The following is a 19,058-nucleotide window of genomic DNA, read 5'->3' as shown; positions in this document are numbered from 1 at the left end:
AAAAGCATGGCCCACTAGCTGAGTTTTCATTCATGACCCATAATCGCTCTTCATGGCCTTCACATTCTCATAAATTTTGGATTCTGGGCTTTTATAGTCATCTGGCAGCTGACTCTCCAGCATTCCAGTTCCCACATTCGCTTATACTGTCTATGAAACCTCCTCTTCAACTTGGAACTTGCACAATGTTTCCCACACCCACCAGGACTAATGTACTTGATGGCAGGGAAAATACAACTACCTCATCCCTCACCATTAAATGACTACCCAGAATCAACCTCCTCTATGAAATGATTCTCAGAGTCTGATCTAACTGACTACCCTGAATCCCTCCTCCTGCCCATTTCATACAAGTTAATCTGCATAAACATAGAATTCCAGAAGGCTTCCCTCCTTCCCCTTAAGAACATGAATTCCTTTTGGATGGGATTCCCAAACAAAAAGCTCTCATGTCTATGACAACTCCTACGGGGCTAATGAAGAAACATGTGGCATGTTAGTAATATTGACCGATTTATACAATTTTCTTTTTTAGGTTAACATTTCAAAATTTTTGTAGTGCTAATAATAAATAGAAGCAAAGCACAGTTTTGGAATTAAGAATTTGACTCTGGAGCCAAACTATTTAGTTATTAATACCAGCTCTATTACTTATACTGTTTTTCCCTCTAGACCTCTGCTGTCTCAACTGCTAAATGAGGGCAATAAAAGTATTGGCTTAATAGGATTATCTTGAGGATTAAATCCAATAATCCATGTAAAATACTTTTAAAAAAGGCATCCTATATATCAATACCTCAATAAATGTTTGTTTTGTTGTTCTTATTAACATTAATTTATCAGAAAATATAACCAGTCATTTTTTAAGGTTTGAGTACGCACTTGAGAGACTGATACAATAGGAGGCACTTCATTATGAGTGTCAGTTTGGTGTGAGGTAAGTTTATGTCCAAGATCATATCTGAAAATCAACAGCATAAAAATAAATTCTTCTCATCATACAGAACCCAAAGCAACTGGATTTGCCATTACTTTTCCCCCTTATTTCTGATCATAGGACAAGTGTGAAGTCACCCATCACCAGCTAACGGATGAATCCAACGGATAGTCCAGTTCCTCCCACTTGGCCTCTCCTGTGTCAGACACTGTCCACCCCTCCCTCCTTTTTTCTTTGACTTCCAGACACTTGCCTTGCTGGCTTTTCTTCTTGGGCGCAGTACCTCTTGGTCCATTGTGGGAACCTCTTTCCTTTCTTCAAATAGTGCAATTGCTCAGGAACTTTCTCTTTTTACTCCAGTTTCCCTGGATGATCCCCATTCTCTCTCCAGATTTCAACAAGTTGATGACACAGTATCCACCTTTACTGCCACTGCCTGAGGCTAGCCTCTCATCACTTCCAGGGCTTACAGAAATTGCCTCTTAAATGGTCCCTTTTTGCCATCTTTTATCCACTTCAAAATTTCTCCTTCATACAGCCATCAGAATGACCTACCTAAAGTATTAATCTGATCTTGCCACTTCTTCAATGGTCTTTACATTGCTAGATGAGATCCTAAAACCCTTAAACTATCTACCCCTTCTGCACTTTAATGTAATAACCCACATTAAGAAGGCACCCTACAAGTTTTTGTTGCTCAGATTATGTACAGTTCAAAGAAAGAACATGGTTCTAAAAGTTTTTCCAGGCCTACACTTTTCATTCAAATCACTTTCCATTATAAATTATTGATTGCAGCCTTAAAATAAATTAGGAGATGTTCTCAACTCTGGCAAATGACTGTCACCAGATCTCTTGAAGTGAACTTTTTCAGAACAAGTCAATTATACACACATACATTTTACATTATTGCTCTTATTAAAAATAAAGATTTATAGGTTTTTCATGATAGTGAGAGCATATTATATAAATGCATTCAAAGTATACTTAAAATCAGTTATACAAAAGAAACAAGGTAATAATGAAAACTGATTATCCCATAATTTGACAGCCTTAACCACAAGTTTAGAATTTGAATTCAGTATAAATTTCATATCCCATATTATAGAACTGCTAAAAAAATCAATCTTTGCTATAAACCAATGAAAATTTGTTATAAGTCCACACATCTCAGAACCTTCTGTCAATGTATAGGAGCAGTGTTTAGGGATGTATAGGAATTCAGGAGAAAGTGCTGAAGGGAGACGCGGTCATGGTAAGACCTGCTGTATCAGAAGCTGAAGTCCTGAATTCTGTCCTGACCATGGCCATACTTCCCGTAGATGGTGAGGTTAAGAAAATTAGCCTTTCAAGTATTACTTTCCTCATCTTCAGATCTGCACAGATCTCTAAGGTTCTTGCCAGCTTTGAAATCTAAATATTTAGCTATGGCATGCCTATAGAGCAGAATAGCCCACCTCTAAACATGATTTGAGAAGGATCAAATTCATTGTGTCTCTCAATCACAAATAGTTTAAAGATCTCTCGGGTGTCCGGACTTGATGAGGCTTCCCAATCTACATTCCTGCAAGTGTCCACTTTCAGGTGCTAAAATCTTTAGCTTCTTCATTGCCTTAACCATGTTGGATATTTTCACATAGTCTAGACTTGATTCAAAAAACTTAACAAAGAATTCAACAAAATCCCCCACCGTTTTCAGTTCCAAGTAATAATACCTCCTCAGCCTTTCATGGACACACACTAAACACTTATAAGGGAAGGGCTGGATGAGTGACTAGTGTGTGTTTTTAGCTTCAGCTTCTTGTGTTAGGGTTATAATAGCTGTATGCAGTAAAATTCATGGTAAGGTTGACTGAATCAAACAATTTAAGATATCTGCACCACCTTAGTCATAACAGCTAGACATGTTTTCTTTTCTGCAGTGGATATTTAATGTATTAAGTAAGAATATTAGCAAATGGGATTGGCTTCACCATTTTGTATCACAATTTGCTTTATGATCAGCTGCAAGCCACAGTCTGTATAGTTAGATTTGGAGTTTAGCAGAGTAACCAATAAGATATAATTAGAAAAAAAGGTGCATTCTATTAGTTTATCAACCAAAAAGTCATCCCAGCATTAAGCAACTCTGCTGATATTTGGGGATGTCTGTCTCAGCTTGATCTCTTAGAAACTTTCCCTTACAAAGAAAACCTTTGATGTATAGTTACTATGATACTCCTGTCAAATACAGGTAGCATCCTGCAAAGAAAACAGAAAAAGAAGGCAGCGTGCTTATCTGCATTATTCCAGCCAGTGTGCTTCACATAACTCAAGCCAAGTTATCCGCATTCCATAAGTCAGAAGTCCAAATTTCACAGAGAAAATCTAGCAATAGAATTCCAGTTTGCTTTGATTTGGAGCCTTGTGTTTGTTAGAAGAAATGTAAGCCTTGGAACTGAGTCAGAAAAATACATAAAGATGTGATATACTGAAAAAAACTGAGTTCACCCAGTCAGTGTGAGTCTAGGAAGTGTGAGATTCTTCCCACAGATCATTGGCCCCACAGCCATCTATAAGTTGAGCTCTGAATGTCACTTACCCTATGACGATACAGGAGATGGCAGTTCCCAAGAAGGCATATGTTAAAATAGATCCCAAGTTTTGAAAAAAGTGTCTCTGGGAAAAAAAAAAATTCATATGGTACATCTACATTTTTTCTTAGTGTAACAGGAAATAAAAATAAATGTATGCATTTTCACAGACCCCCCCCTTTCCCTCAGCGTTCAGGCAAATTTGGTTTTGAAGCCTCAATTTCTGGCCTTATTATGCAAAAAAGACTTAACTGAGGGGAAGAAATAACATCCAGAAGGTGACAGGGTAGGGATGATAGAAATGACATAGAACTGGATGGACCTGCGAGGGAAGAAAGCGATTGGGACAATGTCCATGCAGGACTCTGGTATGATTAAAGGAAGACAGAGTTTTTGAGATTTGTTGTCAATGAACCCCTTTAACATTTAAAAAATACTATTCTAAAATATTTAACTTGCCTTTTGACTTTTATTGGACCTTGGACTTAAATTTCTTCTGAATGTGATGAAACAAAACCTTACTCATCTAAAACAATTTATTCTTATGAATCACACAAAATGACGCTTAGTATTAGGGCGGGGAATGAGGAAGGACGACCTGAATCAATCCAGCCTTTTAAATCTTTTCAAATGCTGACTTGGGAAACACTCCCTTTCAGTTCTCAAAGTGGGAACTGAGAAGTCAGAACCGACAGCCAGAGGGAGCCTGGAGTACGCAAGAAAATCAGGTGCGCGCTAACAGCCTCCCGGCTGCTGGAGCGGACAGGCCAGGCCCGAGGGAGGAGAGCCCAGAAGCTCCAGGCAGGAGGAGAGGAGCCAACTGCCTCTGCATGTCGGAACGCATACACGCCAGAGCCTCGCTCTGTTGCACAGGGAATGCCAGCACCTAAAACTGCTATGTGAATTACTAATCTATGAAATGTACACATTCAGGCTATACCTAAGTAATGTCAGGCAAATAGATAGAAACTGTAAAACTGGACATTCTATGAGCACAAAAAGCTGAATATTAGCAAAGCATTCTCGAGTTTTCACCCTGATAGATAAACCCAATGTTTATCTCAGTTAACAGAGATCTCTGGTTACAAATATACAGAATAACATTGTCCAATATTAATATAATGTAAGCCATACATGTTACTTAACATTTTTTTGGTAGCCACGTTAAAATAAGTTTAAAAGAAGCAAAATAAATTTTGATAATACATGTTTAACCCAATATATCCAAAATATTATCACTTTTCCATGAAATAAATATAAAACATTATTGAGATATTTTACATTCTTTTTTAAAAGTAAGTCCATAAAATCCAGTATATATTTTATACTTAAAGCACATCTTTATTCAGACTAGCTGCATTTCAAAGGCTTATAATGGCCAGAATACTGAACAGAACAGGTTTAGAAGAATTCTAAGCATGTCAGATTTGAATCTGTTATCACATACTCTAAGATAATGGTATTCTTACCAAACAGGTAAACCCATAAAACAACTGTACCATTAGTCCTGGGAAAGTTCTCTACTTAATGATAAAAGAAAAAAAAGTCACTATATATTTACCTTCTTTAGGCTGTATCCTGCATGAAATATAATTGGTGGCAGTAAAACATTGAAGAAGATTTCTGGATCAAATGTCATCTGCCAGAAAAGACAGAAGTGCAGTTAGGAAGATGCTCCTTTGGGCTACTAAAAATGTATTTTAAGAAAACAGTTATAGTTACTTCTGCTATGTTGTTATTAACAACATGTTATTAAATTAGAAGAGATGTTATTAAATTAGAGATAATTAAATAAGATAAAATGCAACTTAGAAATTCATAAATGCAATATAACTATAAAGTAATATTTTAAATGTGAAACCCATACTCCATTCTATAGCTAATAAAAACACGCACAAAAAAAAAAACCTCATAAAACCTCTTTGGGCAAGGAAAAGTTTTTCCTTTTATTTTGATTAATTATTCATTCCTCATACTTTAAATATTTTTATTCTATTTTATTTTATTCTGGTCAAAAGAATCAGTACTGTTCAAACATTTTAGCTTCTGACAAGGATTTATTTAAAGTTTTCCCAAATAAAACATTTTTAGAAATTTAGTCTTAGTTTTCCCCATGTTATCCCATTCTAAAGATTAAAATTCCTTCCAGATTCTGTGGAAAAAAACATTTGAAAGTTAACATGGGCTTTTCTAGTATGTGTTTATTGGCCTTTACTTATATGTTAAAATAAACTTGGCTAAAAAAAATATATAATTCAGAGTGCAGTACAGTGAAACGAGATGTAGAAGTTCTTGAATCCAATACCTACTATTTGCTGGGTGTTTGAAAATGAAAAGTCATTTAATCTTTAAAACATTCCTTAGATTCATTTGTCCTTACTTCCTCTCTCTCTGTAACACACACACACACACACAGTGCCATTATTTCACCACTAAGGTCTTCTTACTGTTACAGTACTCACCAAAATCTCTCAGATGTATGGTTTTCACAAGTATAATTTCTAATTTTCTACCCTTTGTACACCTGAATTCTCACTCATCTCTGAAGCTGGATCTGAAAAGCTGCCCCTCTCTGAAATCCACATTGATTTCCCCAATCAAAACCAACCATTCTCTCTTCGATGTCCTTTCAGCCCTTTGAACCCTCCCTTGTAGCATATATATTTCATAGCACACTTAATAGGATTACTGGTTTGTGTTTGACTGTTTCTCCTATTAAATTGGGCACTTACCAAGGATAAGTCAGTTCTGCCATAGTCAATTCATTGCTACTTCCATCCCTCCCAGTGCTAGCCCATTGCTCAATATGTTTTTGCTGAATTGGAAAACAATTACTTTTGAGAGTCATATATATGAAAATGGCATGAATTATATATACTCATACAATATAATGAGTTATAATACACATCTAGTCATTCAGATGATTAAATATGTATTTCCCAGGTATTTCTGGTCTTCATCCAGGATTCCTGAAAATACTTCAGAGCCTTAAAGGTGAAATGGGTGTATTGTCATGTTAATGAGACTTCTGGACCCCACCCAAGGGCAGAGGCTGGAGGTTGAATCAGCCAATGGCCAGTGATTTAGCCAATCATGACTATGCAATGAAGCCCTCACAAAAACCCCTGAGAGAAGCCCTCACAAAACCCCTGAGAAGAGCATATGGCTCTCTCAGATCCTGCATTTCTGCTGGAGAGAGAGCTTCCACACTTGGGGAACCAGAATGCCTCCATGTGCCACTGAGCCCGGCTCCAAGCTCCACAAGGATAGAAGCTCCTTTATTTGGGACCTTGCCCTATGTATCTCTTCATCTTGTATCCTTTATGGTATCCTTTATTAAAAACATGTTTTCCTGAGTTTTGTGAGCTACAGCAATCAAGCAAACCTAAGCGGGAGGTCACTGGAACTTCCAATCTGTAATCTGTTGGTCAGAAGCACAAGTAACTGCCTGGGGCTTGCAACTGGCATCTCTGGTGGGGTGTGAGTCTTGTAAGATAGAACCCTTAACCTGGGGAATCTGGGGCTCTCTGGGAAGATAGCCTCAGAATTGAGTTGAGTTCTCATACCCTGCTGGTATTAGAGAATTGCTTGTTGTTGTGTGTGGGGGAAGACCCACTCCCACACACATGCACTGGATTCAGGTCTGGGAACTGGAAAGGAGTTATACTGCTGTGTATACTATTATTGTTGTGCATGAAAAAACACAACTCATAACATCCTTACACATCACAGGTAAGGATTACTTAAATAAAAATGAAGAAAAAAACTCTCAATTTCTTTTACCACTTGGGGTCGAATTGAGCATTGCCAGAATTCTTCTTCCTTCCTGATAGTGGCCCCTTCACTCTACTCTCCTAACACTCAGGAAGGGCTAGGACAGGACAGTAGGAGCCACATAGCTCAGCTGGGCTCCTCCCATAGACTGAACAATGCACCCATTGATACCAGAGCCTCTTGTAACAGTGAGTATCCATAGCTCTCAGTGCCTCAGTTTCTTCACCTTTAAAATGCATATAACAATGCGATATCTAATTCTAAGGTGGTTATGAATATTAAATGAATTAATATTTATAAAGACCTTGATGCATTGCCTAACATCTAGTAAGCACTTTTAAGTATTCATTATTAAGGAAAATAAAATATGTAAATAAACATTTTCAAGTTATACTATTTGCAAAACTACCTTGTCAGGAACTCTTAACCATTACAACTGTGTAAAATATCTGCAAAGATCTTACTTTCCCTTCAAAGTTTACTTTTTCTATTATCTGATATACCACTATTGACCTATTTTATGAGGCCTCTTTGAGATTATATCAAGTGGATAATTGAAAGTTTTTAGCAAAGAGATATATTTCTAAGTGCTGGAGGAATGAAGCAATGCAGCCTTTCATCTGGAAGACAGAAATACAGTGGCACAACATCTTGGAAGGAAAATCCCTTGCCTCAGCAGTTTTTCCGCAAAACTCAGGTTAATCATTCAATCAGAACATTTCAATAATCAGAAGGTCCCATTCCCTGTATGCTGGTTAACTAATATGCTATTGACTTATATTTTCTGGAGCAGCCAGATGAAACTGTTAGGCTGAGAATGGCATGCAGCATATGAGGATTTATCTGTGTATACGAAACAGATTTGTGTTCCTTTCAGATTTACTCTAAGCTTAGGAGCTGCTAAATCAGAGTTCTGGGAGTAACTCCAAATCCAGACAATTTCTCAGAAATGGCTGGATCTGCTGCTGCACGAACCTCCAGATGGTGATTCCACATGTCATTTTACTCAGACTTTGTGTTCTAATCATGACCTTGGATGTGAGACTGTTTTTAAGGCCCAAACAGTTAAAAGTTTTCAGTATAGTATGAGGGGGAAAAATCTACGACAGGGGTAAATGGGAAGAAGAGAAAGCAAAAAATATTTCAACTACACACATTAGTCTTTTAAGATACAAACTTATACACCAGCACTGTCTGACTGTGCTTTCTGTGATGTTGGAAATGTTCTATAACTGTACTGCCCAACATGGTAGCCACCAGCCACATGAGCTATTGAGCAGTTGATTGTAGGCTAGTTGCAACTGAGGAACTGAATTTTTTTATTTTCACATCTGTGACTATTCACTATTGGTCAGTACATTTATAGACAGTTACTAGAATTTAAAAATTCATACCATTCAGCTTTCAGATGATCTTTCATACTGTATCAAGTATAGTCAACTTGGAGAAACAGAGCTGAGACTCTGAGGTGGAAGAATTATGGATGATTCATGAACAGTGATATTTTTAAATATTGGGATTTAATTCTTAAAATAACAGATAATAAATTTGGAGGACAGAAAAATATCATTATGTTCACAAGGAGTAGTTTTAGCTTTTGTCTCACATATATATATATATGCCACCATTTGGCTAGGAATGACCCAGACATATGTTCACAGAGATAATCAACTTGAAAACCTCCCAGACTAAAAAGAAAATGTTCCAAGTTTAATTCCCAAGTTCATTAGAAGGTTAAAGATACAAAATTCTGTTTGCCAAAGTATTAGGGTATCCAGCAACTCAATATGACTTATCTGGGAAGAAATATCAGTGTTCTACTCAACTGTGAAATAAATATGCACTAAAACAACCACCTTAATGGGGGACTGTGATTTATGTGACATATTGCTTCCAAAGAGGCCTTTTAAAAACAATGTTTCATCAATTCTGACAACATTCTTGAGTGGTAGCTGGCAAATGCAATTATCCCCATTTTCCAAAGACAGGAGAAGGAATTAATGGCATGCCCAGTGTCAATTAATGTGGCAGGGATATCATGGGGAATTGGGTGTATATAAGTGGGCAAACTAAATGTTTGCTTTCTGAGGGAACACCAGGCTAACATAACTACTTAAAGCAAGATTTAGGAATGTTTCAGAGAGGTTAGGACTCAGAAGTAGAGCTTCATTATAATTCCTAATTCCTTTGGAAAAATAAAAGTAACACAATAAGGTGCCAATCATTTTCCACACTTTGTTAAAAATTTAACAAATGTCTTCCTGCAAAGTATTTGAAAATATATGATAGATAGACTTAATCCATGAAAGTTATAGTCAAAGAAAAGAAAGACCTGTGCAAGTGTAGTACAAAGCATGGGACTAAACTATAATTCAGAGTTCCCTAGGACAGAGACACCACTCAGGGCTTGCTGACCCAGCAGAGAGGCTTGAGATTAAAGCAGCATAGGAGCTAGGTTTTGAAGGATGGGTAGGAAACTACCCATAGGGCATCAACATACAGAGCCATGCTCCCTTGACTGTCCCAGGGACAGTGGGTCAGGATTCACCACACAATAGAGGAGACTAGCAGCCACCTGAAGTTTCAGTTATACTTGATACCAAGTAACTTGAAATATTTAAATATTAAAGTAAATGCAGATAAATTAAAAAGTGAAATTCAAGCTCTGTGTGCATTTTTAATACAAAATAGGAGATTTCAAAGAAAACTTGATGTGCTCAGGGCAGGCAGCTTCCTGATGCACCTAGAGACAGGTTAGGGGTGTGCATCTCTTTTCCTCTTCCTTAAGTGATGCTTTAGAGTGGGAAGCACTGGGATGGGAGAAAGAAGAATAGACTGCAGTGCTCCCCTCACTGGCCCAAAGATCATACTGGATTGGGACAAGAGCAAGAAATAGGCCTTTACTGTGCTAAGTCATTGAGATTTGGGGGTAGTTTGTTAAGGCATTTGGCCTATTCCATGATTTGTGCAAAAAAAAAAAAAAAAAAAGAAGGTATAGAATATATACATATATATATATGTAACTATTGGTTGACTCCAAGGGGCTAGGGAGGAGACCTTAGTGGCAGGAAGGGGTTGGGGGTTGGAAGAAGGATATTCTGTGTACTTAGTGAGAGGTGATTTTCTCTGCCCTGGCTTCATATCTACGAATACAGAGATGACCAGTGCTTAGAGTAGAGTGCGTGCCACTATTTTCTCCATTATAACACACACAGAAAATGGTTATATTGGGTCAATGGGGTGAACTGTGGGGAAATTAGGGTCTTGACAAAGCTACATAGGGCTGAAAGGATCAGACTGGGCCTCTGAACATCCTCCATCCAAGAACGAAGGAGTTGATATCTAGGGGCTTACCTGTAACTCATTAGCAATCCAACAAAGGAGCACTGTGCAGGAATAACACCGCTGGCCCTGGTCCCACCTGTCACTCATTCCTTCCCAGGAAACAGAGAGTGACTGATCTGATCGGTGAGTTGGAAAAAAGGTATTGAGTGTGTGTGTGTGTGCAGCTCAGCCCCCTCCTCTCTCTGGGCTGGAATCAGTCTGCTTGCTGAAAGTGGAGGCCCCTGGCTCATGCCAGACTTAAGCTTTACAAGAACAGAGCCTAGAAGACCCATATTGTCCAGCTGGGTCTGTGGCTGAACTGGTTAGTCTTTCTAGTTCTAGAGACAGCTCACAGACCAAGCCTCATTACTTCACCTAGCTTTTGATCTCCATCTTTCCCACTTCCATATCTATGTCTCAGTTAGGAAATCAGGTAGGCAAAAGAGATGATATTGAATGACTCCTTCAAGATTTTAACATACCCTTTTGTGCCTTTTGAATGTTGAGCCATGTGAATGTATTACCTACTCAAAAAATAAAGTCTTTTTTCTTAAAGTTATATGTCTCGGATAGACTAGTTTGGAGGAGCCTCAAGTTTGGCCTAGATGTTAGAAAACCATTGTCAGTCCATGGTTATGCAAAATAAGCATGAGGTAATGACAATGTGAATGAAGGTAGCTGTGACATAACGGAAAGAAACAAACCTAGGAGACATGCATTCATTCCAAGTTCTAGAATAAGCTAAACATGTGGCAGGAAGGATTAGCAAGGCTTGTGGGTGAAATAGAGAGGCGAAAATTAAAAACCCAAAAGGAATCCCTATATTTGCACCTGTGTGAGTGACTGAGTGAATGTGACTAGAGAGGAGCTGACTTTACAGAGGTGAGAGGGGTCAGGAAAGCTGAGGGCTAATTGAGTCTGAGATGTCTTTGAGACACTTGGGGGGAAGCTTAGGGGCAAGGAGAAAAGTTCTAGAATTGTCAGCATAGAGGAAATGATGGGTATAGACAGGATCTCTGAGGGAGTGAGTGCCATAGAAAAGAAGACTAGGGCAGAATCCTGGGACTAGAAAGACGTGGCACTACTAAAGAGAGAGACAATGAAGAAGCAATCAGAGAGAGGAGAGGAGAATAAAGCTCAGGACACAGAAACCAGGCAGAAGCAGCAGGAGAGAAGGAGGTGCTGCTCCCTTACATAGGGCTGCCAATGAAAGCACAGGATGCCAAGTTAAATGAGGACATCAGATAGACAACAATTTTTCAGGATAATTCCTTTTTTTTTAAATTGTATTTCCTTTTTTTTTTTGTAGATAATTATCTTTTATTGAAGGGTAGTTGACACACAGTATTACATTAGTTTCAGGTGTACAACACAGTGATTCAACATTTATATACATGATAATTCTAGGGACCAGCCATCACCATACCAAGTTGTTGCAATATTTTGACTATATTCCTTATGCTATACATTACATCCCGGTTACTTATTTATTTTACAATTGGAAGTGTGTACTTTTTTTTTTTTTTGTGAGGGCATCTCTCCTATTTATTGATCAAATGGTTGTTAACAACAATAAAATTCTGCATAGGCGAGTCAATGCTCAATGCACAATCATTAATCCACCCCAAGCCTAATTTTCATCAGTCTCCAATCTTCTGAAGCATAATGTACAAGTTCTTACATGGAGAACAAATTCTTACATAGTGAATAAGTTACATGGTGAAGAGTACAAGGGCAGTCATCACAGAAACTTTCGGTTTTGATCATGCATTATGAACTAGAAACAATCAGTCCAAATATGAATATTCGTTTGATTTTTATACTTAATTTATATGTGGATACATTTCTCTCTTTATTATTATTATTTTTAATAAAATGCTGAAGTGGTAGGTAGATGCAAGATAAAGGTAGAAAACATAGTTTAGTGTTGTAAGAGAGCAAACGTAGATGATCAGGTGTGTGCCTGTAGACTATGTGTTAGTCCAAGCTAGACAAGGGCAATAAAACATCCACAGATGCAGCAGATTTCTCTCAGAACGGGGGGGGAGAGGTTCTAAGCCGCACCTCTGTTGATCCCCAATTTCTCACCTGATGGCCCCCCTGAGACTGTGCCTGTCTTAGGTTGTTCCTCCCTTGAGGAATCTTACCCGTCTCTGGCTAACCAGTCATCTTCCGGGGCCATACAGGGAAATGTAAAGTTGGTAAGTGAGAAAGAAGCCTTATTGTTTGAAAAGGTTAGCTTTTTACTTCTTTGCAGATTTATGCCCTGTGGCTTCTATGCCCAGCATTTGTCTTGAGGTATCTTTACCACTTGGAAGAATTATTATGATACACGGTAAATTCAATATGAGGCTCGAATTCTATTTAAGGGTTGTAATTAGGAAGGAAGAAGAAAAGCTATAGAAGTAGCAGGCAGAAGAAAACATGGGAAGATTGATTATTTTTTGACATATCTTCTTGTAGAGTAACATAAGCATGTATAGGTTTTAAACTACTAATTAAATTGCACACACACATTAACATAATAGGAGTACAGTTACGTAACCAAAGCATACCTATAATTACCAGCCATCTCCAGTGAAACCAAGAAAACCAGTTAGGCACCTTAGGCATTTGTGAAAACCTATCTATGATATGGTGGATATTGTCCAACTGAACTTGAACAGTCTGAGAGAAATCAGACAAAGTAAAACAGCCCATTCCTGGGGACTGTTCACATCTCATATGTTCTTTTAACAGTAAATAGTCTGTAGTTGTAAGATTTTGGAGCGCTACAATTCGCACTTCTCCTAATTCTTGGTTGAGTTCCAACAGTATAGATCCAGTCAAATTTGTTGTTTTATTGTATGCACAGGCCAGCTTAGATATCTCTTTCTTCATTCCCATGGCAAGTCCAGGAACCGGTGGGATGAGTGCATCTACACCTGTAGCAGCACGTGGATCTTTGTTGGGGTTTTTTGATGATCATCTTCTGGCATGAGTCTTCCAGAGAGTGCTGATGTTGGAAGTTCTTTTTCATATCGCATCTTAGTTCATTTTTGGGGTAGCCAACTTAGGCTTTGATCCTCTGTATAACCAGGTCCCCCCTGTAAACCCCTTTACACTCACTGTCCATCAGCAGAGCAAAATGTTGTAGAATCACTACTTGTCTTCTCTGTGTTGTTCAGCCCTCCCCTTTCCCCACTCCACCATGCATGCTAATCTTAATACCCCTCTTCTTCTTCCCCCCACCCTTATCCCTCCCTACCCACCCATCCTCCCCAGTCCCTTTCCCTTTGGTACCTGTTAGTCCATTATTGGGTTCTGTGATTCTGCTGCTGTTTTGTCCCTTCAGTTTTTCCTTTGTTCTTATACTCCACAGATGAGTGAAATCATTTGGTATTTCTCTTTCTCTGCTTGGCTTATTTCACTGAGCATAATACCCTCCAGGTCCATCCATGTTGCTGCAAATGGTAGGATTTGCCCTCTTCTTATGGCTGAGTAGTATTCCATTGCGTATATGTACCACAGCTTCTTTATCCATTCATCTACCGATGGACATTTAGGTTGCTTCCAATTCTTGGCTATTGTAAATAGTGCTGCGATAAACATAGGGGTGTATCTGTCTTTCTCAAACTTGATTGCTGCATTCTTAGGGTAAATTCCTAGGAGTGCAATTCCTGGGTCAAATGGTAAGTCTATTTTGAACATTTTGATGAACCTCCATACTGCTTTCCACAATGGTTAAACTAATTTACATTTTCACCAGCAGTGTAGGAGGGTTCCCCTTTCTCCACAGCCTCGCCAACATTTGTTGTTGTTTGTCTTTTGGATGGCAGCCATCCTTACTGGTGTGAGGTGATACCTCATTCTAGTTTTAATTTGCATTTCTCTGATAATTAGCAATGTGGAGCATCTTTTCATGTGTCTGTTGGCCATCTGTATTTCTTTTTTAGAGAACTGTCTGTTCAGTTCCTCTGCCCATTTTTTACTTGGGTTATTTGTTTTTTGTTTGTTGAGGCATGTGAGCTCTTTATATATTCTGGATGTCAAGCTTTTATTGGATCTGTCATTTTCATATATATTCTGCCATACTGTAGGGTTCCTTTTTGTTCTATTGATGGTGTCTTTTGCTGTACAGAAGCTTTTCAGCTTAATATAGTCCCACTTGTTCATTTTTGCTGTTGTTTTCCTTGCCCAGGGAGATATGTTCAAGAAGAGGTCACTCATGTTTATGTCTAAGAGGTTTTTGCCTATGTTTTTTTCCAAGAGTTTAATGGTTTCATGACTTGCATTTAGGTCTTTGATCCATTTTGAGTTTACTTTTGTATATGGGGTTAGACAATGGTCCAGTTTCATTCTCCTATATGTAGCTGTCCAGTTTTGCCAGCACCATCTGTTGAAGAGACTGTTATTTCGTCATTGTATGTCCATGGCTCCTTTATCAAATATTAATTGACCATATATGTCTGGGTTAATGTCTGGATTCTCTTGTCTGATCCATTGGTCTGTGGCTCTGTTCTTGTGCCAGTACCAAATTGTCTTGATGGAGCTTGAAGTTGGGGAGTGAGATCCCCCCTACTTTATTCTTCTTTCTCAGTATTGCTTTGGCTATTCAGGTCTTTGGTGTTTCCATATGAATTTTTGAGTTATTTGTTCCAGTTCATTGAAGAATGTTGCTGGTAGTTTCATAGGGATTGCATCAAATCTGTATATTGCTTTGGGCAGGATGGCCATTTTGACGATATTAATTCTTCCTAGCCACGAGCATGGGATGAGTTTCCATCTGTTAGTGTCCCCTTTAATTTCTCTTAAGAGTGACTTGTAGTTTTCAGAGTATAAGTCTTTCACTTCTTTAGTTAGGTTTATTCCTAGGTATTTTATTTTTTTTGATGCAATTGTGAATGGAGTTGTTTTCCTGATTTCTCTTTCTGTTGGTTCATTGTTAGTGTATAGGAAAGCCACAGATTTCTGTGTGTTGATTTTGTATCCTGCAACTTTGCTGTATTCTGATATCAGTTCTAGTAGTTTTGGTGTGGAGCCTTTAGGGTTTTTTATGTACAATATCATGTCATCTGCAAATAGTGACAATTTAACTTCTTCTTTACCAATCTGGATTCCTTATATTTCTTTGTTTTGTCTAATTGCCATGGCTAGGACCAGGATAATTTCTTAGTATCACATTTGTGACATACTTTTCATAAAGCATTAATTATTAATTTAAAATTCAGTAAGAGAAACACAAGAATAAAACTCCCCAAAATGAGCCTGTACTTTTACACCTGGCTAACTGAGGGAATGGCCAAGGAGCAGCAGACTCCACCTATCCCATCTTGATGTCAAGGACTGTGGAAAGGAATTTGAGAGCCAAAGGGAAATCCTTTGGATTTCATAATTAGGAATTGGTTGTCAATCTTCTTCAATTAATTTCAAACAAGAAGTGAATAAAGGGAGCTCAGGAAAAAGTGAGTACTGAGGAAGTGGAAGCAGTGGGTTCTTGGCTCCTCACTTGGGAGGTTGACTGGCAGGTCTTTTAGGGTACCTGATAAATGGCTTTTGCATGAAATGGAGGAAGGAAGGAGAGGGGGATCAAAAGGACAAAGGTCATGAAAAAAGGAGGCAAGAGGGGCACTCAATACATGGAGTGGTCAGAGTATAAGTTTAGGAAGGTAAGGAAATGACATGAGCATCAAAAATGAAATGAATTGCAGTTTACAAAAGTGGGGAGAAAAATCCTACCCTTAACATTCAAATCTGTGGAATGGCCATATTAGGAGATGGTTATTCACAGTAAAAAGTATTCTTCCATTCCTCCAGATGTTTCCTATACAAGAGCCCTTATATGCAACAGGTACTCAGGGAAATAGGCTTTCCCTCATGTTTAAGAAATACTTGGTTCCACAGACATGCAGGCTGTCAGAGGGAGAAGCTGCTGTAGAGGTCACCCAGTCTAGGGGTCTGCAAACTGATCTCTGCCAAACCCTGGGCTCCCTGGAGGGGGTGATGGTGGTAAGTGGGGACAAATGCCCTTCCATTTTGGTGTGAGCAGTTTTGATTTTGCCTCTTATACACACTGGGAATTGGTGTCAGATGACTTTCTTGAATGAAGAGTTCTTGTGCTAAAAATAGTTGAAACCCCAACCTAATATCCCCCGGAAAGTTCAAGCAACATGTGGAAGGGCTTGGGGAAGGTCACAGGGCACTTAGAAATCCTAAGCCAGAGCTTTTTCTCTTTATTACAGTTATGCTCTTAATTTTGTTTCAAGTAAGTTTTAAATGTGTCAGAGTTGAAGTCCCTACCTCCATTGCTCCCTGGAAATAACCAACACCCTTAAGTTAGAAAGTGTTCTTTCCTTCCATGACTGTATTCTTGGTACTTCACATATATGTATCCAGAAGCAGTAACTAGTATTATTTTTAGTACACTATATTACACAGAATTAACACATTTTTAAAATTTACAGAAACTCAACTTATATATGACTACTTTTTACATATAGTTTATTTTAAATCTTACTGAAACAACCATAAATATCCTTTTGTATTCTGCTTTTTACATTCAACAAAGATTTACATTAATACATGTGACTCTTGTCCATTCACTTAGACTGCTGTGTAGTGTTCTACTGGATGAGTATATCATGATTGTTTTTTCCCTTCTCTAACAAGAGAATTAGGGCAAATAGGTTGTTTTCTATTTTTTGCAATGACTAAAAGTAGTGCAATTAGAGGGAGTCAGAAAAATATGGCAGCATAAGGAGGCAGAAACCTCTTCTCAAAACCACATACAACATGAAAATACAGCAAATACAACTAATCCTGAAAAAGTGACCTGAAGGTTGCAAAACAGACTGCCTATATCTTGAAAAAAGAGAAGACCTCACAAAAAAGGGTAAAATAGCCAAGCTGTGATCCAGTGGGACACAAGCCCTCCCCCTACCCTAGCCCATAGGCAGGAGGAAGAGAAACACAGCAGGGAGGGAGTAGAAGCCCAGGACTACTGAACACCCAGCCCCAGAGATTTGTTCCAGGAGTACAAACCCACATTACATGGTAGTCTGGAGATTAGTGGGGTTGGAAAGCAAAGATAGGGAGAATACATGGAGAGACTGAGATTCCATCCACTTGTGGAGAACAGGTATGCACAACCAGCTGCTCTTGGATAAAAAAAAGGTGGGAACTTTGAAAGAATTCCTAGCAACAAGAGGGGCGCTAAAGCAGCAAAGAGTATACAGAGCTCACTGCTCAGAAGAAAGAGCCGATGGACAAGATCACTGAGGCACACTCCGCCCAGCAGGTTGGGAACTCTCAGGAGCTCCAGATGGTCAGTCTGCATGGCTGGCAATGCAGCCCCAAGATCCCCCACTGTAGTATGCAGCCTGTTGCTTCTTCCTCGCAGAAGGCAACTGTCCTGCATGCCTACTACCCCACCCATCATGCTAGGCCAGCTGGAGAGTGGCCCTGACTAAATAAGCTACAGAGGCATAGCACAGTGGCTCCTCCCTGCAGCCCACTGGACCTGGCAATGGAGGCGCTCTAAAGACAGGAAGGAAGGAAAGAGCTCTTTCCTATAGACAGGTGCCAGGTGCCAGTTGCACTTGCCTGGGAAAACCACCATTGCTGTAGGTGCTTGGCAGCTCCAGAGAGTAGACCTTTGGGACACTAGAGGGTATTGCCTACACAAAGTTATCATTCCATAGGAAACACTAAAGAAATGAAACAGCAAAAGAATTTGGTCCAAACAAAAGTGCAGGAAAAAACGCCAAACAAAAGACTCAGTGAAACTGAAATCACTGACCTTCTTGATAAAGATTTCAAAATAAAAGTCATAAACATGTTCATGGAGCTATAAAAAATTATTCAAGATCTCAGGGAGGACTTCAAGAAAGAGACAAATGTTGAAAAATACAGTATCTCAAATGAAGTATACAATGGAGGGATTTAAAGGTAGATTAGGTGAGATAGAGGAGAAAGTAAATGAAATATAAACTAGAGAACAGGAAAACAAAGAAGCTGAGGAACACAGAGATAAAAAGATCTCTAGGAATGAAAGAATAATAAGAGAACTGTGTGGTCAATCCAAACGGAACAATATTCACATTATAGGGGTACCAGTAGAAAAGAGAGAAAAAGAGAGGTCTTTGAGGAAATAATTGCTGAAAAATTCCCCAATCTGGTAAAGGAAATAGTCTCTCAGGTCACAGAAGTGCACATATCTTCCAACACAAGGAACCCAAGGAAGACAACATCAAGACATAACAATTAAAATGACAAAAATCAAGGACAAAGAGAGAGTATTGAAAGTAGCCAGAGAGAGAAAAAAGATCACTCATAAAGGAAACCCCATCAGGATATCAGCAGACTTCTCAGCAGAAATGTTACAGACCAGAAAGGAGTAGCATGATATATTTAAGGCAATGAAACAGAAGGGCCTCTAACCAAGAATACTCTATCTGGCAAAATTATCATTT

General features: G+C 38.7%; 1 protein-coding gene across 1 annotated transcript in view; it reads right to left on the bottom strand.

Moving 5' to 3' along the window:
- Nucleotides 1-19,058, bottom strand: part of SLC9A9 (solute carrier family 9 member A9) — a 544,320-nt gene that overhangs the window by 480,398 nt on the left and 44,864 nt on the right. The window contains exons 3-4 of the mRNA XM_073232241.1: nucleotides 5,072-5,149; nucleotides 3,519-3,595 (exon numbers count right to left, since the gene is read on the bottom strand). Of these exons, the coding sequence (XP_073088342.1) occupies nucleotides 3,519-3,595; nucleotides 5,072-5,149 (155 nt within the window). The remainder of the gene's footprint in view (nucleotides 1-3,518; nucleotides 3,596-5,071; nucleotides 5,150-19,058) is intronic.

This window comes from Manis javanica, chromosome 3, assembly GCF_040802235.1.
Source record: "Manis javanica isolate MJ-LG chromosome 3, MJ_LKY, whole genome shotgun sequence".
In the NCBI taxonomy this organism is placed as follows: domain Eukaryota; kingdom Metazoa; phylum Chordata; class Mammalia; order Pholidota; family Manidae; genus Manis; species Manis javanica.
Note: the sequence above shows the minus strand (reverse complement) of the source record. Positions and strands in the feature narration are given on the sequence as shown.